Here is a 25,454-nt window from a genome sequence, read left to right on the forward strand (position 1 = left end):
CTGCTGCAGAGGCATATCAGCCTAGCTCTGCCCCAAAGAAAAAGACATGACCACAATTGTCTCAAAAGGGAATCAAACAAGATTTTAACAGAGCTTTTCTTTAGATAATGGCATTATGGGCAGTTTTTATTTTATGTACATTAATTATATTTTTTTTAAAAAATAAGCACTTTAAAACTACTCTTTCTAAGTCGAAGACAAAACTTTTATAATAACAAGGTTTCAGACAACATCTATATTAAAATCGCAATTCTTCCTGATTTCATACATTTGAATGGAAATTTTCTAATTATTAGATGATCTTTTAAATTTCATATTACTTGAAGGTTGCTGATACCATAAACATTTTCAAGATCTTTCTTGACTTTTATATGAGTATCTTGAACCATGAAGAAAGCTATTTCATTAAATTATAGGTAGTAGTGATGTTTCAAAATTCTGCTGTCATTAACTAGAGTTGACAGTGGCCTGTGCAATTGATGGTGTCTTCCAAGGGGCTTGTATGCTATTCCAGAATAAATCATTTCACAGTTAATCTTACTTCTTACAAATAAAATTAGCTCTTTATTAAAAATAGCAACGTAAATATTAATAAACTTACTTTTTATTAAAGAAAGAAGGATTAACAGGGAAAAAACTCAAAACACTATTGTAAATTACACCAGTTAAAAATGAAATAGAGACAGCTACTGTAACAGTAAGAGGCTACATAACAAAGCTGTGCCCAGATTTAAGCTTATAGTCTTATGTCCTATTATTAAATAAGAAATTTTAAAATTATCTAAGACATCAATTACAAAGAAACATTTGTAAAACAACTAAGCATTAAAGATGAGGAAGGAACTAGAGATAAATAATTATATTGATATAAACAGAAAAACTAGAGATAATAAAGTATTTAAGTGTTGATTCCTTAAAGAGACTGGCAAGACTAATAAAATAAAAAATATAACTAAGCACTAAAAAGTTCAGAAATAAGAAAACACTACAATCACAGATGCAGAGAAAAATATTTTTAATTTTAAGATAAATATATGCAGAAATCTAACAGCTTTAAATTCTATGAAAATGCATGACTTTCTTTTAAAAATATAATTTTAAAGTTGCTATTCAAGAAGTATGGTTGCCTGTATAGGACAAAACCATAGAACTTTTCAAAAATTTCAGAGAATTACCTTTTACCTTATAAACAGTGTTGTGTGTGTGTGTGTGTGTGGGGGGGGGTTCTCCCAGCCATCAAGGACCAGACAGCTCCTACAGTGCTACTTTATATCATAAAAACAAGAGAGATCCCCACTTCTGAATCTAAGAGAGAATACAAAAATATGAGACTACAATCTAGTCTTTTTTATGAATATAAGTGTAATAACCCCACTTAAAATATAGGCGTTTAATTTGACATTATTATACTTTAAAATGCTGTTTGTTTCCCAGCGACCACATGGTGACACATGACCCTCTCTAATGGGATCGGATGTCCTCTTCTGGGGTTCTGAAGACAGTGGCACTGTACTCATATATATAAATGGGGGAAAATGTACTCATGTACTTTAAAATGAAGGGAAAGTTCACCATGATTACAGACTGTATCTTATGCAGAAAGAGCCTGGAATTAGGAAATCGTTTAATAATAATTATTTTTTGTGACATTAGACATTGTGGTGACAGACAACAAAATAAAACTCTATGATAATCTCTAGTTGTCTAGAATGATTAATATTATTCAACATGAACTTCTAAAATAATGTTTGGTATACTTGAACCAGAAAGCCATGTCCTTTGCCTGAAGGCCTGTATTTTAGTTCAGTAGTTAATATTAAAATCTGATAAAATACTGATGGAGGCATTCCTAAAACGTCAGGAATAAGAGCAAAGCTATTACCATCACATATTTGATGAGGTGTAAGCACAGCCAAAAAAACAAGAAATGATCATATATTTTCTTTAAAATGACTGGCTATGTAGAAATGAATCAGTAAAGATTAGTGAGCGATATGAAAAGTTATCAAAAAAAAAAAATCAAGTGACCCTACAAGGAACAGCTTTTATAAAAGCTCTTAAAAATGAAAAACTGATCACAGTCAAACAGCAACAGAAGGTAAAATATAACCAATAAGTTTGTGCCACATTAAAAACAGAAGACCTGAAGGACATACAAGGTGTCTTCGGTGACCTTGACATGTGACAAGTTCCTCAATAGTTGTAAAGAGTACAAATCTTCACAACTATTTTTCAAATAATCATAATCTTAAAGCAATCCTAAACAAAACAACAAGAGACTTTCTTTTGGACTTTACCAAAATATAACTAAAGCTTATTGAGGAGAATAGATGCAAAAACAGCCAAAACACAAAAATAATTTTTTAAAAAATAAGAGTAATATTATTTCATTGTAAACACACAGCATAGCAACCAACGGCAGGACAATAGTTAAAATAACAGCATCAGGAACAACAAAGAAGTAACAAATCCAGAAACCGCTCTAGGTATAAGAAATTTAATATCTGATAAATGTGAAATATTCAAAACAGTAGAAAAAAGAGAGAACTTTCAATAAATGATGATGTAACGACTAAATAAATACTTAGGCCCTTATACATCTATACCAAAAATAAATTCCATTTAGAGAAAATATTTAAATCTAAAAAATTAAAATGAAAGGAAACAAACATGCATGTAACACTGACATGGAGATTTTTTAAACATATCACCGGGTGCAGGATTCATAAAGGGTATTTATTGTTGTGAAAATACAGTATTTCTGTACATCATAGACATTAAGAATTAAACTGGCACAAATTGGGGAAGAAATGTCTGCAACAAACAGAATAAACAAATGATTAGTGGTTTTAATATATAAACAACTTTTACTACATCAATAGAAAGTGAATCCCCAACAGAGAAATTTGCATATGTATTCATGTATTCTTTCAAGACATTGATTGTGCACCTAATATGCACCAAATCGGCTATGGACAGAGAATGCAGTGTTGAAGAATCCAGACATCCACACACTATTTCTTCCTTCATACATTCTGGAATGGGGAAGTGGAGATAAGTCAGAGTCAACAAATAAATAAGATTACAAATAAAGAACTGGGAGAGGAAATGGTTGGGAGGTCATGACTACTTCAACATGGTACTCCAGGGAGGCCTCTCTCAAAACTCTGCACCCATCTACAGGATAAATTGTAATGGAGGAGAGAGGGTGGCCATGAAAAGCAGCTTAGAAATAGTAGCATTTACTAACCCCCTGAGGTACAGAAAAAAAAAACTTGCTTGGCATGTTACATGGGCACGCATGGTAAACAGTGAGAGAAGGGTCCAGAGGCTGTTCAAGAACTAGAAAAGGGTCAGATGGTGCATGGTTTTGTGAGCCATGGTAAGGGGGTTCAATTTTATTCTACAAGCAATAGATGATTTGATTTAATGGATGAGAAAGGTCACTATTACCAGGTTATCAAAAAGGTACTAAAGTATGTCAAAAGTGGTACCCGAGAGACCAGGCATGAGAAAATATGTTGGTCATAGCACTGAGTTTGGAAGGAGACAAATTAAAGTCAATTTTAAGTCAGGCATGATTGTACACACCTGTAATCCAGGGTTTAGGAGGCAGAAGCAAAGACATTGTTACAAATTCAAAGCTAACCTGTTACATAGTGAGTTCCAGGCGAATCAGCACTATGTGTACGAGAGCTCCTTTCTCAAAACAAACAAAAACAAAAACAAAAACAAAAAACAAAAAGGCATATTTGAGCAATAAAACTGATCGATTAAGATGGGTTGCTTTGTAAGGAACTAGTCATAAAAGTAGCAAAGATGACCCCCAAATTGTTGCTGAATGGTGACACCCTTTACTGCAACTGATAATTAAGAGGTGGGGAGAATGATGGTACAGAAGAGAGAAAGAAGAGAACCTGAAGTTTTTCAAAAAGCAAGAGGGAGTGAGACTCAGGGCACTGAGAGAAGAAGGGGCTCCCTTCACAGTCACAAAATAGATCAGTTCCACGCACTGTAGTAGGGAGCTGAGGAGCTCTGTCTATAACTCTTAGTTCTCAGGGAAATATCAAAACAAACGGCACATTCTGGGGAGATTCATGCAAAGAAACAGTAGGTCTAAAAGTGAAGGACTGAGACGACCATAGGAAAAAACACCAATTTAGGATTTGCAATAATGTCTTGGAAATTGAACAGGTTGGTTGGTTTCATGATTTCTTCTTAAACGAAATCCGTTGTTACAGTCTGGCTAGAGCAAGACAGAAGTTACCTATACCCAGGGTTGGATATTTTTTTGCTAGAAAAATAATTTCGAAGAAACTGAGGTTTGAGAGTGCTGAGAGAATTTGCATTTCGAGGCATGATTACGATAATAGACTGTAGAATCTGGGCTAGTCAAGGAAATAGAGCCAAGACATGGCCTACTCAACAGTAGAAAAATGAGGTCAGCAAACAACTCAGGATAGGAAGGTGGTGGTCAGAGACTGGAATGTCTGATGTGTCAGTTCAGATCCTAGCAGCAGACACCAAGACAAAGGTCACTGTGCAGCAGTTGTGTTGAGGGGACACCTGAGAAAGACAAAAGAAAGCAAGAGGAGAGCAGAGATCTTGAAGAAGCCATAACGCAGGTCTGACATACCTAGGAAAGGCTAGAGGGGATACAGACTGAAGCCGGGAGTTCTAAGGAAGCTGTGGCCAGGAGTTGAAGGGTCCCCAATAGCTCACTGAGGGACCATGAATGTCACATGATTGGGCCATCACGACTTTAACTGTGACCAGTCACTGGGAATAGCCCAAGAGAAGTAAGACATCCATGTATAGCCTGGGACAGAGGGCCTGGGAAAAAAAGAGGGGCTAAGCCAACAAGCCTTCCCGGAGCAGCTATGGAAAGGCACGGTCCTGTGGTCACCGGCGACAATATTCTAGAGAGGATCCCGTTTCTAAGGATGGTGAGTTTAGGATGACGAGTCCTTGGAAACAAGGACTAATTCCACAGGGAGCAATGGCTATTGGCGATAAAGTTACAGGAAGGGGAAAGCCTGACGCTTGAGTTCAATTATAGATGTGCATGATACAACTCTGGGTTGTATCATGAATTTGGACCATTAGAATCTTCTGGCAGATGGGAGTGGGAGGTGGAGCTTGATGAGAGCTTAATGAAGAAAACGATGCTGGCTTTGAAGAACTAATAATGGAAAGAATCTGAAAGGGAACAGAGAGTAGTTACAAGAAATAGGGAAACGGAATCATGTGCGGTGAGGTTTTTAAAGAAGCCGGGGATTTTGCAGGCGGGCTGAAGAAACGCATCGCACGGAGCAAGGAGTGGCCCGGCGTCCCGCGTGGCAGAGCAGGCTGCGGCAGCAGCGGGGGGCGAGCTGAGGCGCTCCGACCAGCGACGACGACGCCGAGGCGGCCGTGGATGCAGACGACCTGGGCGCCCGAGGTACGGCGGTGCGCGCGGCCGCGGGAGCGCGCGGCGGCGTCACGGGGCGGCTGACCTGCCGAGGGCGCGCGCCGCGTGCTGGCGCTCCCTGGCGGCGCCGCGGAGCTTGGCGCGGCAGCTGGAGGCGGCCTGGCGCGTGGTGACGGCGCCCGCGGGCGGACGCAGGATGGCGGCGCTGCGGGGCGACGGCTTCGCCAGGCTTCGGCCCGCACGGGCGCAGCGAACCCCAGGGAAGAAAGACAAAGACACGCCGGTTAGCAACGGGCGGGAACCGCGCAGCCCGGGGCCGAGGCGCCGCGTCCCCACCCCGCACCCTTCAGGTAAAGCTGCGCCCAGGAGCCCGGCACCCCGCGGCACTCCACAACAGGCAGGGTTGCAGGCATCAAACCCCAGGTAGCTGATAACCCCTGACCCAGAAAGTCTTTTAAAAAATGTTCCCTTAAAGCATAACTACAAAATTTCAAAGAGTGTCCACTGCAACATAATAGAAAATGGGGAAAGAAGAGGAAGAAAAATTGGAAAATGTTCATCTCCAAACATAAAGTATCATAATCTTATAGCACAAACTAACTTGCTAATAAGATGTTGTGAAATACAGTCCAACAATATGAAAAAGCAGTCGAGGAAAAATTCCATTTCACCAGCATTTGCAGGGTATGAGGGTATGTATGTACTTCAGTATTCAGAGAACACAAATTTAAACGTGATGGAGAAAAACCACAACAGTGTGTTGTTACCTTTCGGTACTTCAGATAGTCTTTATTTTCATTTTATTTGTAATTTCCAAATTTACACAATAAATGTATTTTACTATTAGAATAAAAAGTTAATGACTTTTTACTTTCGTCCCACTTATGAATTTATAAAGCTAATGTTTTCTAGGGTAGCAGAGGGGTAGGCATAAAGAGCTTTTAAGGAATGGGTTCGACGACATGGCTTGTCTTTACTCTAAGCGCTGTATAAATCACAATATTTCAGAGTATTTTGTCCCGTAAACTTTTAACAGTGAATCAAAAGCACTGTCTTTTATAAAATTATACTTCATCTTATTCAACTCATTTTTACTTGAGGAAAATAAAAGTTTTCTGGTCTTTTTGCAAAGTTAATTTCAACTTATAATTAATATGGACTTGGGAGCACGGTATACTAAAAAACAGAAAAACCTCCCATGCTTTTGGAGCAGACATTTTAGTGAACGCCAGTGTTTCAGTTTCTGTAATGGTTTCTACTGAAAGCACTCAAACTGAGAAAGAATAAAGGAACTATTAGCTAAATATGGATCTTTTAGTTATAATGCATTTTATAACTAAATGAGCAAATGACTAAATGGAATAATTTTGCTAAATTATTCCAGGAATCTGCACATGGGATAATAACATAGACAAGTGCCCAGGGCTTTGTTATCAGATAGAAAATCCATTGTAATATAAGCTTCAAAAATATTTTAAACTAAAGCAACCTCAGTTGTCAGATGGATTCTATTCAGTGATAAGCAAATCTAGGGTTAGGTGTTTGTGGGAATGCGCTCGCTTTGTTGCTTAAGTTGATGGCATAATTAGTCATACTGCCCTGAAAGTTTCCTGCCTTCTGAAAGTTTTGGATAGAATCATCATACCTAGAGGTATAACTTTAGTAAAAACAAACAAACAAACAAACATATCACATGTCGGAAATAAAATTTATGAAAAGAACAAATCCCAAGAAACCAAGCATTTGTTGTTAACTTCCTTCTTGAGCAAAATGAAGGCGGCAGGAGCTTTTGTTAAAAGCATTAGCTCTTAAAAAGTCTATCCATTGGGGCTGGAGAGATGGCTCAGCTGTAAAAGTATCTATCTGATGCCATCTTCTAGTGTGTGTGTCTGAAGACAGCTACAGTGTAATACATGTATATATACACACATATATATGTATATGTATGATAAAATCTTTTTTAAAAGTCTTAACCATCACTAAGTGATTTCAAGTTAGTTATTATTTTTTACTATTTTTAAGGAGTATTTACTTATGTTTGTATTCCAGGGCATGTGAAGGCTGGATAACAACTTAGGAATATTTACTTATGTTTGTATTCCAGGGCATGTGAAGGCTGGATGCCGGCTTAGGAGTTGCTTCTCTCCTGCCACCACTGGGTTCCAAAGATTGAACTCAGGTTGTCAGGCTTGGTACCAAGCACCTCTATCCACTGAGCCATCTTGCCAGGCCTGGTTTCAATTTAATATTTTGGAATGTACATTGTGTCTTAGGGGCCTTTCTCAGACAGTAACAGCAAACATAAATAACATAAGGTTCCCATCTCTGAGAAGGAGCATCTAGAAAATTACTTTCCTATTATTAGGATGAGTCAGAGCCCAAGGCTCACCTGACTCCCTGTCACTGTACACAGGCCAAGGCTTTGCTTTTCAGTCTTCAAAGGAGCCTTCTCATTTCCTGTCATTCCTCTGCTCAGATACATAAAAGCATCCCACTGTCCCCACACTAGATGAATAAATAGTTGTTAACCTTTGAGGAGAGCCAAAGACGAGTCTGAGGTTCTGCCTAAAGATATGGTCACCTTCCAGAAGCTTGTACAGACCACACTAGAAACTGACTTCCTGAACGTTTATAAACGTGTAAGACCATACAGTGGCTTCCCCTGCATTGCTCCTTTTCAAAAGTGGAAAACTGATGCTGCCTGGGGCAGGGGCTGGGGAGAGCCTGGAATGGAGTAAGTTTCAACTGCTTAGAAGTAACTCTTGATGATACTTGATTAACTTATTAAATCTGTGATCTGACCTTTATCACAGCAAAATGTCCTTCATCTTTACTGTCAATTGGGTCACTGTCCCTGAGGCAACACGTCTATACAATGGTTTTTTGGCAGTTTAAGTTAGCCTGTATAATGGGACACCAAACTCCTCCAAGACTTGTATTAGAATACCTACACAGTATATCTTCTCCCATCAAGTTCAAATTATCACGCTGCTAAGTCAGAAATTTTCTGTGTGGTACAGAGAAAATATATTCTGTCCTGCTTTTTGGCAACTCCTCTGGGAAAGACAGTGGCTGCTGCTGATATGCAAAATCGTGAGATCCAATATTGTGCAAAGTCCTTTGCTCACCAAACCGGAACCCCATGCTATGTGCCCGATATCACAGGTGTACCATCTGGCCTTCCCCCCTGCCTTTTTCCCTTCCGTTGGAATATTTATGTAAGTGGGACTGAAAGCTAGAGCAGAGGTAAGCGTATCTGAAAATGCCGACAGTCTTTCCGACTTCCACAGGTCTGAAATGGGTTTATTTGCTGATACTAAACAGACATGGAAACAGGTATTATGGAAACAGGTTTTATCAGTTGCATGCTAAAGAAAAACAGCACCACTGTCTGCTTTCCCCAAGGTACTTGAACAACCTACATCATTTTTCTTTCCTGGACCATATTTTAGAAAGTTGAGCCAAAATATTTAACTCTAATTTCCTTTAAAAAAAAAAAAAGAAGAAGAAGAAGAAGAAAAAGAAAAAACAAATAGAAACAAGTGTTTCCCATGTGTGCTCTTCTTGCCACTTAACTTATTAAAAAGGTTTCTCCCTGCAACCACTGCATTACACACACATATTCATATTCATTCTCTCTCTCTCTCTCTCTCTCTCTCTCTCTCTCTCTCTCTCTCTCTCTCTCTCTCATTGCTAGGGTCTGAAATGACCTGCTCCTCTTCTGTTCTCTGCTGCTTCTTTTTTTTTTTTAAAGATATTTACTTTATTTACATTTCAAATGTTGTCCCCTTTCCTGGTTTCCCCTCTGAAACCCCCTTTCCCTCCCCCTGCTCCCCAAGCCCCCCAACACCTGCTTCCCTGTCCTCGAATTCCCCTACACTGAGGCATAGAACCTTCACAGGACCAAGAGCCTCTCCTCTCATTGATGACTGACAAGCCATCCTCTGCTATACATGCAGCTGGGGCCACGAGTCCCTCCATGTGTATGCTTTGGTTGCTGGTTTAGTCCATGGAAGTTCTGGGGGTACTGGTTAGTTCATATTGTTGTTCCTCCTATGGGGCTGCAAACCACTTCAGCCCCTTGGGTCCTTTCTCCCCGCTCTCTGCTTCTTAATTCTCCCTCTGAGACCATTTTCACACTGGTGTGTAGTTTTGCAAGCACACTATAAGTCTGTCTATAGTGACTTCTCCACCATTTCCCCTCTAATAAGCCCATCCTCCAGAAGGGTGGGGAGAACACTACAGCATTTGTTACTGACAGGGTGACTGGCTCACTCCTCTGAATCATCTTCTCTGTATTCACATTCAGCCAGAAAGTTCTTGTTTGCCCATTGTGTTTGTCACATCAGCAGTGCCACTGCTGCCTGCTGAATTAAGCAACATTCTGCCTCTACTCTTAATTTTCAACCATAATCTCCCAACACTATGGCCAACTCGCTACTAGAACACACTACTACCATTTTAAAAATAACTTTTCACCATATAAGAGAGGATTCAAGCAAGGCCTGAGATGAAAAAGAGCACGGTTACCTGGGGAAAGTCACAACTACCATCTACTTAAATACAACACAAAAATCAAATACATTATGAAGCCAAGCATAACATTAGATCATGTATCCCAAAAAATTACTATTCTAGATGGGAGAAACTGGGGAAGGGTACAAGGAACTAAAATTTTAAAATAATAGATATCTTAAATAGAAAACGTTGTAAAATAATGCAGAATGAAATGATATTGCCCTAATTCAGACAGTCAGCATTAAGGATAAATTAAGGAAGCAAATGCGAAAGAATTAGAAGAATGAAAATTATTCAATATATATAAGATAAAATAGAACAGTTGTCTACAAAAGTGGCCCAAAAGGCACTCTTTGATCCTGGGGTTAACAAAGTGAGGTAGCCCTGACGGTACTTTTGACATTAGCAGTTACTTGCGTGGTGACAGGCACTAAGTGTTTTGATATGCATTACCTCCATTTTTTAAAATTAAAGTAAGTTTTGTCAAACTCTAGTTAAAAAAAAAAACAATCAAAAACCAACCAAACAAACAAACATGCCCAGTGAGATAATCTGTACCTCCATAAGTAAAAAAAAAAATCAAGAATTAAGGAATGTATTCAATGTGTGTGGCCTGGTCTAAGAGGTAGAATGCCTGAGTAACAGACAGTCATGTTCCTATGAGAAAGTTTTATCACTAAGCTGACTCAATGATTATCAAGACACTCGGCTTACACTACCAAACATAACACAAAACGTTTTGACCTACAATGCTGTCCTGCCAACCAGGTGTGCTGAGTGCAAAGGTGGCACAAAGCCTATGAGAGTGACCACTATAGTATCTGATGAAGGCCCACTCCATGGGATGGAGCCCATACCCAACACTGTGTAACCAAGAACCTAAGAAGCCATAGCCCAGGAACCTCTGGGAAAATGAAATTCTCTGTACTAAAACAAACAAAACAAAGCAAAACAATGTAGCAATAAAATGACTCCTAGTGACATTCTGCTATACTCACATCAGTACTTGCTCAGCCATTGTCAGAAATGCTTCCTCCTGCGGCAGGTGGGAGCAAATACAGAGACCCACAGACAGATATTAAACAGAGTGAAAGACCTTGGAACACTCAACCCTAAATGGGATGACGCTCAAATCCCCCCACCCCCCTCAAGGCTCAGGGCACTGTGCAGAGTGAAGAACTGGACCGGGTAGGAGCTGGAGGGGATGGAGACACCAAGGGAAAGAGGCCCTCTAAGTCAACAGGATCAACACTATCTAAGCTCACAGACTAAGGCAGCACACACAGGGCCTACATCGGTCTATCAGATGGGAGTCGTAGAGCTGAAAGGAGAAGTAGGCACATGCCTAATCCAGAAGATATCTCCAACTGATAATTATTTGCAAATGAAAATGTAGCTCTTGCCAAGGGATTCTCACTGGGGAAATGAACTATTTTTAAGGGCAGGCTGCCTGCCCAATAGAAAACAAGCTCAGAGGCATCTTTGAAGGTTCCTCGTCTCAATGTCATGTCAGGGCTTTTTCTTTTATTTTACTCTATTCTTTTTCCTCCTTTTTTACCCTGCTGGTCTTTTGCACATGTATTATAGCTTCCAGTTTTGTGTTTTCATGGGACTCTTGGGTGTGCATATGTACCTGGTTTTTGCACCTTTTCTTGGGCTCTTTTCTTTGTTTCTTCTGTCCGATTCCAATATATCTGTTTTTATTTTATCTAATTTTATTATATCTTGTTTTATTATTATCCCTTATAAAACCTTTTGTTTTCCAATGAAAGACAGAAAGGAGGTGGATAGATAGAAGAGGAATTGGGGAGGAGCTGGGAGGAGTAGAGAAGAGAAACCATAATCAGAATATATTATATGAACAAAAGAATATCTTTTTTCAATAAAAAAATATTTTTAAAAGGAAACAGAAAAGAAAACTAATTGTAATTTGCTCTCCCAAATTTGCCTACCAGGGGCAAATTGTGACTATGAGAAGCCGCTGTAGCTGCTACTTCCCAGTGTAAACTGAAGAAGTGGCTCAGTGGCATTCACACGCCAGTACTTGTGAGGCTAGATACAGTCCGTGTCCCCTAGCACCCAGTCACTTTAGAGAAGCCCAAACCAGATCACTCTGAAGACTGAGTTAGGGTCCCCAGCAGCCATAGCGGGCTGGGAACAAGAGGCTCTCTGGAGCTCACTAGCTAGCCCGCCAGCCAGCTCAGCCAACCAGCCCAGCCAATGATGAACTCCAAACGGAAGGAGAAACCCTCACAAAACACAAAGTGAAGAGCAATTTGGGAAAACAGGCAGTGTTAGCCTCCACCCTCCACATATGCACTTCCACAGAACATAACCACACAGATACTTGCTTATACCACACACACACAGCTTAATATTTATAGTGGGGTTGCTTCTCGCTGGCCTAAGACTATTTGCACATTACCATTTAGATTTTTATAAAAATCTGAAAGGAAATTAATTTCCTGAGAATTCCTGTCATTTTGTTCTTAGTTTTTTGTTCTGTTGTTATTTTGTTCTGTTCAGGGGAATTGAACTCAGGGCCTGACTTACATAATGCAAGTGCACTACCACTAAGCTATATTCCCAGCCTTCTGCCTTTCTTTTCTTTGTTAACAAAAAAGCAAATATTCTGATTTCTACTTTTGGTAACTAGCAGTAATCGCTGCTGTATAAATTTCTCTAAATATTTTCAACATCAGCATGATTCATTATAAAATCAATCCATGTCCATGGCTTGTTTCTCTCTAGAAGAGATGTAAATAGTATACTATATTAAACAGATTATTCCATATGATACACTTGAAATAAGGGATTATTTTAGAAATCTGTTCATTTGGCTTAGCAAACCCCAGTTGCCTAAATGATACATAGGCAGGAAGTTCATGGACTTTCAAAACATAAAAATACCTGGACTCTATAATTTTCTGATATATTATTGAAGAGGCTTTTTAAAAAATACCAAAACTATGAATGATATGTTGCAATTTGCATTAGGGTAACATGTAAATGTATGATTGCAGATACATAGAACAGCCCAAATGTCTTAAAAGCCCACAACACTGGTAACTGCCCACCTCTAGAGAAGTCCAAAAAAGAATGGGATGTAGTGGAGAAACAACTATTTTCCACAACACCACTTTTTGCAGTCTGCTTTTTCAGACATGCACATTACCTATCAAAACAGTCCTTATGAGACAGCCTCGTTCTGTTCCTTCAGTGATTGACTACACGTGGCCTGGCCAATCAGTTTTCTCCATTCTAAAACGAAGTTACACTAAGGCTCTACATCTCCATCTACACTTCAGCAGAATACGGCTTAATAGGTGTACATACAATGCCAGCTGGCAGCAGAAAACTATAAGCCTTCCTCTGCGGCAGCTTACACCGTGTCATTATTTACACTGCCTGCGGGTCCCATGAAGGCTGGTAGAAGAGCACAGTAATCAAGAATTGGAAGAAAATCCAGGTTTCCAAGCCTGACAGTGTTTCTCTTCTTTCTGTTCTGTATCAAGTACAATTCTGGTTAAGTGCACATCCAAACTATCGCCTCCAACATGCACATCCCAGGACATGAACAAATATTAGACGGACATACAAAGAAGGCAGACTTCTATGACAGTTTAAAAGTAAATCCTAAAATTAAAAAATGCTGAAATGAACCCTTTGATTTTCATAGCCCAAGAATTTCCTAAAACCATTTCTAATCTTCTTTAAAGGTTAGATAACAGTAACAGAGAAGCGGCCGGAGTAGGAAAACACACAGACAGCGCCAGGAGGAAGAGCATCTGAAGAAACCAAAGCTCAGCTGGTTCCTTGCAGGGCAAGGTAAATGGGAACAGCCTGGCGACTCATTCAGTGACAGCCGTATATGCCATTGTGTTAAACTCATTGATAATAAGTAGCCTTGGTCTCCAAGGGCTAGATCTGATTCACGAGGACAGGAAAATTAATATGGATGCAATATTACAAAGAATAAAAGTGAAAATGAGTAGAAAGGCAGATGTTCAAACCTCATTGGGAGAAGAAGTCTCTGTAGGCTAGAACCAGCAGGAACAGATTTACAGAGGACAGGCTCTGAAGTCTGTATGACCAGCAAAGGGACAGTGACACCACGGACAAAGTGATCAACAACAGGAATCTCTTCAAATTAGAAGGTGGCAATGTAAGAAGGTAGTTAGATGGTGAGTTCAGCTTATCATGGCTTGCTTCTAAGTTGTAAGTTCATTAGAAATGCTCAAAATTATTTTTTTCAACACTGAGTTGCCCAACTTTCTTTAGAGAATGATACACAGACTGACTGGCTGAAGCTAAGAGCACTTGCTGCTCTTCCAGAGGAGCAGCGTTTGGGCCCCAGTGTTGCACACACTGAGCAGCTCCACCACCTGCAACCCCAGCTCCAGAGGATCCAACCCCATGCAGCCTCTGTGGATAGGAGCAGCATGTGTGCATATAAGTACATACATCTAAATGCAAATAAATGACTTTTTTAAAGGACCTGAGTGAGTAGGCTCACTACAAGACCAACATACACCTAGACGCAACCTTTCTGTAGGCAGGGTCCTAGGGACGAGAAAAATTATAGTTACGCAGAACCTTTGGCAAGTGTTCCCAGTGTTGTCTTGCAGGTACCTCATATTATTTCCTGTCACAACCTCACACTCAGAAATCAGCTCCACCCAAAAAGCACAAAACCAGGAAGTCAAGAGGTGCCAGTTTTCCATTAAAAGTATACATTGGGCCTGATGAATGACACAAACTGAGTTTTTATTACGTGAAAAAAGAAAGTCATCTAAGTAAAAATAAGAGAAAAAAAAAACTTCTATCTTTGTAATCTACTGATTAATCTTTGTAATCAACTTAAAAAGGTAAAGAAAGAGACAATGTATAAACAAGTACGGGCAAAATCCATGATACATGTTGATGGTGCTCACTGTTAGAGGGACAGAGAATGGGTGTGCTATCACTGAGAGCATACTGATAGACCTTGCAAAACTTTGCCAAACAAAATCTCTTGAATGTTGGCATACAGGCAAGAAAGAACCACATGTATGAAAATTCCATTAAACAAGTGAGGTCCTCAAGTCAGAGAACATATTCTGAAACTCTACTGGTTTTTGTTATTCTTCAAACACTTAAGTACACTATTACACATATAACCATGCCCTAGTGCTTTGCGGGAGCATACATTGGCATATGGGAAGACTGCTCGGTGGGACAGGATCAGTGTTCACAAAATTAAAAATAAATGTTTATAATACAGTTCTATGATACCACAGTCTGTTTTGTGTTGTGTGATGGAAATATCGGGCCTTTGTTCTAATATTTAGTGATTTATTCAAAGTTAAAACACAAGGGGAAAAAAACTACTTCCAAAGAATTTGAATGAGAAATTATAAGCCCCACTCCATTCGTTTATAGATCATGAAAGAACAAAAGAATAGCTTTACTCTATCTTCTAATTCATGTCTGTCAGCGTTCTATTGTTGAGCTTAAGTTTTAGGGTCCTGACTTGTCCATAAAACTTTACTGAAACATCACACACAGTCTCCTAGGAATTCTTCCCTTTAAAATCATATTTTTAAAGACAGTCCCCAAAAGGGTTGTGGACTTACACTTTGTGTACTGAATGCCTGGGCTCAATGATAAGTAGTGCTGACTTCTGAAAAGCCACCTGGAGAACCATCCTAAGGACACCTTGGTGTACAGTAAGCAAGCATGCCCATGTCTCAGAAAAACACTCATCTCAACTCGGGTGACTGTTCAGACCCAAACTCAAAGCAAGTCCTACTGCTAGGTTCTTCCTTCAAACAGGTAAGACAATGAAAGGACAGTGAGGTTCAGAGCAATGTATACAACAATGTTCTAACATGTAAGACTTCACCAGCCCAAAAGATGCAGCTCTGAAAAAAAAAAATGACATACTTAAATCACTTGTTCGGCCTTTAATAGCATCTTTTCTCCTTTATAATCTAGCTATGGATACTGAATTAATCACATGGATTATACCCTACTTTTTAATAAAGTCTTTATGTATGATGTATGTCATACATGAACATGAGTGTATGGGACCATGTGCCCATTATGCACATGCAAGTGTCCAGAGGAGGACATCCGGGATCCCCCTCAGTTTCTATTTCAGCTAGCCTGGCTGGCAGCATCTGGAATCAATATAGCTATCGCCACGATAATGGGGTTAGAGGTACATCCAGCAGCTCCTAGCTTTGTCTGCCTGGGTGCTTTAGATTAAAACTTAGGTCTCTATGCCTTGCTCCTACTTTATGCTGCCTGAGTTGAAACACAGTCAATTGCTGTCTGGTCAGAGGCATAGCGACTGTTCAAGAACACCTACATTCCAAAACTATGGGATTCATCAAAAGAAAATCTTGTTCCCTCCAAAAACACTAAAAATTGTTTTATCCCCCCAAAAATAAAATATTTATCTTTAAAAGATAGGTGTTTTGGGACTGGAGAGACGGTTCAGTGATTAAAAGCCCTGATTGTTCTTCCATAGTTCCTGAGTTAAATTCTCAGCAATAACATTACCATGTAATTACCGTGTAACTCACAGCCATCTGTAATGGGATCTGATGCTCTCTGCTGGTGTGTCTGGAAATAGCTATAGTGTACTCATAGACATAAAATAAATAATTCTTTAGAAAACAAAAAGGCAAAAAGAAAAAGTTGGTCTTTTAAAGTAAGTATCACAGATTTATCTCAGAAGCCCTCTGAGTAAGTAAAACACACCGATTAACTCATATTTCCTCATGCTATTACAATTCATGCACTACTGCTGAGGTAATATCAAATGCACTGTTAGATAAGGAGAGACAGAGCCACAGACAACCAGTGCTAGCCAGACACTATTTCCCAAATGGACCACTGAAATACAAACATAAGACCTAGGTATCACCCTAAATTACCAAATAAACCAGTGACTCGACCATTTATCTGGTAATTTCTTCAAAACCTGTGGCTTCCACATCTGCATCAATGCTAATAATTCCTAAATGTCTACCATGGGCAATCTTTCTCCTGACCACTAACCTGAGTGTTCTTCTCCTGTTGAGTAGTTCTACTTAAGATACAGAGAGCACCTCCAACTCAGCACATCTAAAACTTAGCCCACTCCCTCGCCTCCTCCTCCTCGGTGTCCTCCCTACCTTGGACAACTCTGCCCAACTCCAATGCCTGAAACAGGAAGACATCCCAGTTCATTTCTTATCTCCATCGTCCAGAAAATTCCACTCCTGAAATTGTGTTGGCAGCCTTCTCTCTAGTCTTATTGATATTATGTAAATTCTGCCATTTACATGAATTTAAGCTATGTCACTCTTACAGGCTGTTGTTGGTTCCTAATTAATTTTCTGACCATACACATCTTTTCTCTCTCTCTCTCTCTCTCTCTCTCTATATATATATATATATATATATATATATACATACATACACACACACACACACACATCTCCTCGGTGCTATGAGAAAATCCCATTTAAAGTTCTTCAATGGTTACTCCTAATCTTGAAAATATAATTCAAAGTACTTATTGGGTCCATAACATCTTAAATTTAGCCATTGCCTACTCTCATACTCCTTTTCTTAATCTAATGTTTCTAGTCTCTATCTGGGAATTTCTTGTGCCTCTTTCAAAACTCAGGGATGAACTTAGGAATTAGAAGTGGCTTGCCCAACCCCAGTGGGCCTTAAGATCACACCTGTGTCCTTACAGTGCACTCCTCTCACAACAGTTGAAAGGAGCTACAGAGAACCTGTTTCCTAGCACCCAACACACACACACACACACACACACACACACACACACACACACACAAAGCTGAGCTCAAATGTCTATAGGATTAATGAAACAGAACTGTATACAGATGAACAACACACAACAGCAGAAGCTGTAGAATACGTAGCCCAAGAAATTCTTTGGCTTTTGATAGCTGAATAAATGCTCTGTGGGGTTTGGGGGGTATTTAATCAAGGCATATAACTATGATATCAGCATGTGAAAGACTGAGGCAGGAGGATTTGTGTTCAAGCCCTGCCTAAGCTACATAATAAGTTCCATACTACAAGTCTCTGTCTAAATATCAACACAAAAAATGTTTAATTTACTTATTACTGTAATACTAACTTCTCCACTGTTATTTTAATGTTTATTTCATCTCCTACTCATTAAAGTTTAAATAAACTTGTAATCTTTAAATTGAAATAAATATCAAACTTCAGACACAACTTGTCCCACAAGTAATAAACTCTTTCACTAACATGTGGTACAACAGTGTGACTCAGTCAGGAATCTGGGCTAACTGGAGCTAGCAAACACCTGCCCGACTGCATGCCTAGGCTACCACCCACTCATGCACCAGGAACAGGGAAACAACTCTACACCACCCTTCAACTCCCACTGCACTGCAGTCATAATGGCAAACTTCCTCTCATGCATCACAGCCCCAAACAAAACTCGTGCTCGGTTTTGCTTCAGGTCCTTTAGATGTATTCAGTACAGAAGTACACAGTTTCATAGTCTTGAAATAACTCAATTACCTTTGCTAATAAGAACTGAAATGAACTCAATTTCACTAGAGTTGGTGATAGGAGGCTAAAGGATCTAGGGCTATGACACATGGTAGAAGTTCACAACATTTTAAAACATGTAACAGGATACAGATCCAGAAATCCAAAGTCAGAAACTTTTTGAATGCCAATGACAACACAAATAGAAAATTCCAAACCTGACCTCATATGGTGGCTCATAATCAAAACGCAACCGCATTAAAGATACTTAGTAACTATCATCTTCAGACTGCAGGTAGAGTGTCTACAAAACAAAAATGGACTTCAGTTTCGATGCTAGATCCCATCAGGTGTCCTGTCATTTCATATGGAAACATCCACAGTCCAAAGCCATCCCACATCTGAGGCAGTTCAGGTCTCAAGCATTTCAGACAAGACACAACTTGTCCATAGGGTCAGCTGCCACCACCAGAAACCACAGTATATAGACAAGGAGAAAGCAAGCCCACGTACCTGTTATCGTTTTTAGTTTTACACAGGCAGTTCAAATTCATACTCTGGTTAAACAACCACCTAACATAACACAAGAAACTGGCCTCACAGACTTCCTTTAAAAACCAAACTCCTCTTGTACTTTGAAAGTAAGAATTTATGTATTCAAAATATTATAGGCACTCTATATTGTAACCTATGACAAATGGTGATTTGTGTCCTTTGCACTCACCTGTCTCTACAGAAAAGATGAGGTCAACCAGGAAGGATGCCTGACTCTAAAGCAGTCAGCATGTGGGTTGCAACTCCTGGGGGTGCAGGTAAGGTGGACTCTTCCACAGAGGTCAGCTAAGACCATTGGAAAAGAGATATTTACATTGCATTCATGACTGTGGCAAAATTACAGTTATAAAAGAGCAATGAAGAAAAATTTATGGTTGGGTATCACCACACCATGAGAACTATATTAAAGGGTCACAGCAATAGGAAGGTTGAGAACCACTGTTCTAAAGAGATCCATCCACTCAGGCTCTTTGTTGGAACAAAATACATTCTAAACAACAACCCTGGGGGATTTTTTAAGCAACATGGTAAGAATCATCCAAGAGAAAAATATTATTTGTATTACTCAACCAAAGTATGAAAAAAATAATTTCACAGATTGTCATTAGAGCCATGCAATCCAAGGATACAAATGTGTGTAGTCTAAATTAAGTCATAAATAAAGATACACATTAACAGTGCCTCTTATAAAGAAATGGCCATGGAATATTTCTGAAGAAGTTTTAGAGGACCCTAAACTGGCAGACTCCACTCAAAACTCATTTCCTGCACAGATACTATTTACTGGTTACATGTTGTGTAGCAGATTCTGTGCTGGGCACTGAAGACACAGGACAAATGGATACACCCCCCCTTTAAATGGTGTTCCTAGTTAGGGAGACCCCACCATAAAAACCTCACTGCAGTAATTGCTGAAGAGGAGAAGATGTAAAGTGGAACTGATATACTGAAGGGACATCGCCAACTGGCCTGGAGACAAGGGAAGCAAGTCCTCAGAGAAGAGATGGGAGGGAAACCTCAAAGAGTCTACAGTTCCTGTAGGAGTGTGGCTTGGGCTTTCCACTCCAGTAAACCTCTGCCTCCAGACTGAGGTGGCTAGCATGTAAGTACAAAATGGCTGGCTAGGATGGTTATCAACTTAGTCATTAAGCTGCTTCAGACATGACACAGGTGCTCTAAGTCAAGAGAGGGCAGAGCTCAGGAAAGGAAGGGCAGAACTGAGATGGAAAGGGCTGAGAGAAGAGGGCAGAGGCTAATGCTGGTTTGCAGGCAGGAAGAAGACAGGCGACTCTCATTTCTAAGGTGAACAATCAGGAAGAATATCTTTGTAAGAAAGAGAATATAAAACTAAATAACGTTTTAAAAGGAAGATAATTCAAAACTTTTGTAATGATTAAGAAATATGATATGAAAATGTACTTTGGAACACATAGCTCAAATTAAAGACTGTAATTTAAAGTCAACATTTAAACTTCTTGAGAATAAAAAAGTAATACTACTTTTTTCAGTCCCTAGAACGCTTGGCACTGTCCTTTCGGCACAAAGTAGTGGCTCAAGTGTACTTAAAATAACAGAGGAGGAGTTGAAGAGATGGCTCAATGGTTAGGAACGCTTTTTGCTCTTCCAGGGGACCAGGTTTGATTCCCAGCACCCACATGTAGCTAACGACAATCTGTAACTCCCGCTCCAGGGGATTCAACCACCTCTTCTGGCCTCTGCAGACAGCAGGCATACACATGATACACAGACACACCTGCAGAAAAACCATCCATATATATTTTATAAACATAAACAACTCTAAAAAGAAGAATTTTTAACCAGGTAAAAGGCCACGTAGATTTAACCAATGAATTCATTCATCCGCCCTGACTCATTCTGTGTGTTCCAAGTATCCCTTACTCAGCATGATCCTGGAGGAACAACCATGGCTTGTAAAGGAAGTGTACCTTTCGAAAAGGTCACCATTCAGTCATTTTGTTTTTAAGCCTTAGAACTTGAGGGAAAGCTGCTGTCACCAGAAATAACAATCTAAATGGATTATCTCCTAAGATGCTAAAAAAACAGAAGGTACACACTGAAAGTCTGTGCAAGGTATCTGACCTCAAGGAGCGCAGGACTGCTATATAGACACAATTATTCCAAGCCCCACCTTAAAAGCCATCTCTCCCAAAAGGATTTCTGAGGAAAATGCACAGGAAGATTACCTAATAAAGACTGTTACCTGACAGAGTTTCCTCAGAAGTGAGATTACCCCATGAGACAAGAGCGACTCTAGAGCTCTTTAACTGAATCAAGATTCTGAGGTTAGGAAAGGGTCCACATTTCTTTCACTATAGTGGAGTGTGGGGCAGTGTAACACCTATCTTTGCAGGGATAAATGTAAAAGACAAAAGAAAGAGGCCCATTATTATATCAGAGAGGCTAGCACTACAAACTAATGTCTGTAAGTGTAAAGAGTTTAGGGTCCTGTAATATCCTTAAGTTCTCATTCACCTATTTTTTCAACAGGTTTTAACTACCACTATGTTCCAACTATGTGCTAAACATGGAAGTCACCATCTCCCTTACATAAACATTTTCAGTAGAAAGACACACATTAAACAAATCAATTGACAATATAAGCATGATTACAAACACCATTGGAGGACACTAGGAAAAGATGATATTGAAATTCAGGGAGACACATTTTATTGAGAAGCAACATTTAAGCTGCTACTTGAAGGATAAGTCAATCAGTTAAGTAGTGAACACACAGCACACACCTGTGTTTAGGAAATCAGCTCTGGCAACAGCATGGAGGAAAGAGAGGAAACAGGGTTGGTTAAAAGACTTACAAAACGGAATGTTAGAGACAAGATCTATACTAAACTACTAATGGGAGAGATAGCAGGAGCTAAACATGAAGCTTCAGAATCATGATACACACTGATCCGTGATGCCAGCAAGAGTGGAGGGGAACATCAACATCATTTCCAGGATTCTGATTAGCCAGGTAACCGGAAGGGCAGATATGAGAACTATTCGAGAACTCATAAAAGAGGGATGTGCTAGAAAGGACAATAATTCATTGCAAAAGTGAGTTGCATTTTGTAAAATTCAATAAGTATGCATTAAAGGTAAAATAAAATTTATCAAAGTTATTAAAAGCATACTCATACAGTGTGCAATTACAGAGCATTAGTCAATATAGCACTTCTGTAAGTTTGAACTTGCAAGCACTACTTAATAGCAGTGCCACAATTGTGAGATTCACACAACGAAAGTAGATGGAAACCACAGTAACAGACCTAAATAGCAGCTCATGGTTAAAGGCTGTGCTTATTAGATGATGAACAAAAGCCAAGACAGACTGTGGAGTACTGTTAAACGGGAAACTGATGTCCTGGTTCTTTTCTTCCCTTCTTTTAACAATCTCTTAATACCTGTTATGTGCCAGGTATAGCACAAAGCACTGGCAATACTTGCCTGTAAATATGGTCTTACACCCACAGCCTAATGTTTACCAGGAAAAAGGAGTGGAGAAGATGAGTAAAGAAAGAGAGAAATAGGGAAAAGAGAGAGAGAGGAATAGAGTGGGGGAGTGCTTCCCTGAATTTCATGACTTAGAACTATACATTGTTGAATAAGATACTAACAGTTAAGAAGCAAGTACTAAGTGGTTCTGCCAAAAACAGCATCAAGCTCCAGCCCAAATTTAAGGCCCATAAAATAACGGTTTGCTCTAACTTAATAAACTACTGTGTATCTTGGCTTTATCATAGATGTTACATCTGACTTTACACTAAACAGTTAGAGTGATGCTCCCTCAAAAGGCTAACGAACAACATATGGCCAAGCAAGATAACCAGAAACTAGGTGCTAGAAAGTCTTTCAGCAGTAACTTGATAGCAACTTCACTGATCACTACAAGAGTCACTAGTGTTTTTGGACTCTTAAAAGAGGGAAAGAAGACCAAGTATATTAAATACAATATAAACTCTTTATATATACTGTATAGTTAATTTATAAAATTCCCACAACAAACCTACATAGAAGATAGTTTCTAATATTATTTTTTTTTGTTTTATAGACAAGAAATTTGAAGTTGATACGTAACTTGGCCACACTTCGAAGCTGTAAATAAATGAGCCAAGACTTCAACCTAAGTTCGCAGACTCTTATCACCAAAAGTACAGAATGGTGTCAGGTACATCAAGACTAACCGAACAGAAATCAGCTATCATAGTAAGTCAAATTCCAAAAACATAAGACAGAAAAGCAAGAACAATACCTTAAAATTTTAGGATCGAATTTTAGAATTAAATTGCTAGCTGAAACTATACAGTGTAATGGGATGTCTGTAACAACTTGTGACAGAATGACCTAAATGCTGCCATAGGAAACACAAGAGCTCTTTCTCCATGAAAATAACAGGATTTCTATGACTCTGCACAGCCAGAGATGGTAATGCAGCAGGCAGTTCAGAAGAACTACAAACACTGGCCAAAACTCCCCCGCAGAGAATGAGAAGGACCATTAATGCTGCATTAGTGTAGCAGTCACAAACACCTGCCGCCTTCAATGCTAATGTTTTCATGTATATTCAAACCCTAATTGTAGCAATATCCTTTAAATATTTCCATCACGATTCCTTCTGCTGGGCTCAGGACCATGTTTTATGCTCCTGACTTTCCCATAATGACCGCATGGTAGGACCAGCAGAGAAAGCCTGCCCAAAGACCACACTGCAGACAAGCCAGCAACCTATGAAGCCAGCATGAAAGAGAAATTTGCTCAAATATACCTAATTCAACTAATCATATTTTCCATTAAGAGACTGAGCCAAAGCTACACAGGGAAAGAAAACAGATAAAAGGTGCCAGAAAGGTGAGAAGTACCTACAAATATATTGAGAAGACAGAGTGAGAAATCTTTTTAGTCTTAGAAGAGCTAGGAGAAGAGACACAGTACTTCTTGCTGCCAAGACTGCAATACCCAATCACTAGAGTTGCCTCGATTTCCCCATTAGATATCATATCGCCTACCTAGTGAAAATCTAGTGAAGCCAACTTGTCTGGATTTCCACAAGGCCTGGCCACTTCTGTCTCCCTTATGTTTTTCACATAAAACTTTCAGAAAAACCTCCTCCCCTTACCAGATACAAGCCAAACAAAATTACATGCTTGCAACCAAAAAGAAGAATGAAAGATCCTAACAGCTGTTTTTTGAGTGCACACACACTCACACATCCACTTTTAGACACTAGACAAGCTGGGGGGTAGCTGGCAATTCAAGCCTTCTGATTCTCCCATCTATTTTATAGTTCCTGTGGCTTAGATACTGTGTTAATGAACCCTAGTTACCTAGTCTAGAGAGAGAAGCTCAAAAAGAATGATAAACCTTAAAGATTAGCAACTTAGGTCTTAGGACATGAGTAGAGTGCCTGTTGTGCAGCCATGAGGGCTGAGATTCAGCTCCACAGCAGCTACAGGAAAAGTTAGGCATGGAAGCCTGTGTATGCAACTCCAGTACAGGGATGGAGATTTGGGAAAAACAGGCAGTTTCTTCCAAGCCAGCTTCAGTCTAGCTAAGCAGTAAGAACCAGCTTCAGTGAAAGACCTGTCTCGAAACATAAAAGTAGAACACAATTATGGAAGACACCTGGTGTCAACCTCTGGCCTGCATATGTATTTTACACAAACAGATACACAACACACATCTGTGTGTACACATATGCACACACAAAAAAGTAACTCTTCATTATAAATTCAATATTAACAATTCAGTATTAACAAGAGCTCCAGAATAGTTTTAAGAAACAAAACTATCTCATTTAAAAGCTCCTTCATCTGTGTGTATATAATGTTTGTGTGAGGATTTTTGTGGTATATGAACTGATTTTCTCAGAATCACATTGAATAAATGTTGATTAGTCAAAGTGGTCAAGCAAAGAAATGACAACTGGAAAATATGAAGGTCTCTTATGAAAAAGTAGAGACCCACTGGCTGTCTCACACCCTGAACCCTGTCCACACAAAAGATAATGATCAGATATTCTCAACATGAAACCCACAGATGCCCAGTGGGCAGAATACTATGGAACTACATATATTTAGTAAGCAAAAAAAAAAAAAAAAAATGAAAACTACTCTCCTCCAGAAAGTCCTATTTCTCTAAGTACCTCTATGCAAAAAGCTAAAGGAAGCTCTTTCCCTAAACTCCCAAACTTCACCTCACCCTGTAATTCAATTTCCTGTGCCTACTGCTTCATTTCTTTTTCTCTAGTGCATCATTCCTTTTTCTCTTACAGGTATTCCTTCCTTTTCTAGTCCCATTCAAAATGAAAGCTACCAGTCAAAATTAGCACATACTTTTGAGTTCAGGGTTGCCAAGACACCAATAAGAATCTCAACTATTTCTTAAAACCGTTTGCGGAACTGAGAATGTCCAACTGAAAGATATGGTT

At 39.4% G+C, this 25,454-nt stretch overlaps 1 protein-coding gene and 1 long non-coding RNA gene across 11 annotated transcripts in view; one reads left to right on the top strand and one right to left on the bottom strand.

Annotated features, from left to right (window-relative positions):
* Positions 1–541: 541 nt before the first annotated feature.
* The window catches only part of Zfp800 (zinc finger protein 800), a 187,486-nt gene continuing 162,573 nt past the window's right edge, over positions 542–25,454 (bottom strand). For 5 of the 9 annotated variants that reach the window (XM_006505150.4, XM_006505146.4, XM_011241073.3 and 2 more), the window contains one exon: positions 542–5,639. In XM_006505150.4, coding sequence (XP_006505213.1) covers positions 5,480–5,639 — 160 coding nt within the window. In that variant the 3' untranslated portion in view covers positions 542–5,479. The remainder of the gene's footprint in view (positions 5,640–25,454) is intronic. The other 4 variants (XM_006505145.3, XM_006505148.4, XM_006505143.3 and 1 more) reach the window with 1 other exon arrangement.
* 6530409C15Rik (RIKEN cDNA 6530409C15 gene) lies at positions 5,493–24,929 on the top strand. Of its 2 annotated transcripts, NR_165173.1 has the most exons (4): positions 5,493–5,760; positions 7,515–7,589; positions 13,648–13,756; positions 23,079–24,929. It is a non-coding gene; the product is annotated as an RIKEN cDNA 6530409C15 gene (long non-coding RNA). The 2 variants fall into 2 exon arrangements; NR_165174.1 differs by lacking the exons at positions 13,648–13,756; positions 23,079–24,929 and having other exon boundaries at positions 7,515–8,228.

Source organism: Mus musculus, chromosome 6 (genome assembly GCF_000001635.26).
Source record: "Mus musculus strain C57BL/6J chromosome 6, GRCm38.p6 C57BL/6J".
Classification (NCBI taxonomy): Eukaryota; Metazoa; Chordata; class Mammalia; order Rodentia; family Muridae; genus Mus; species Mus musculus.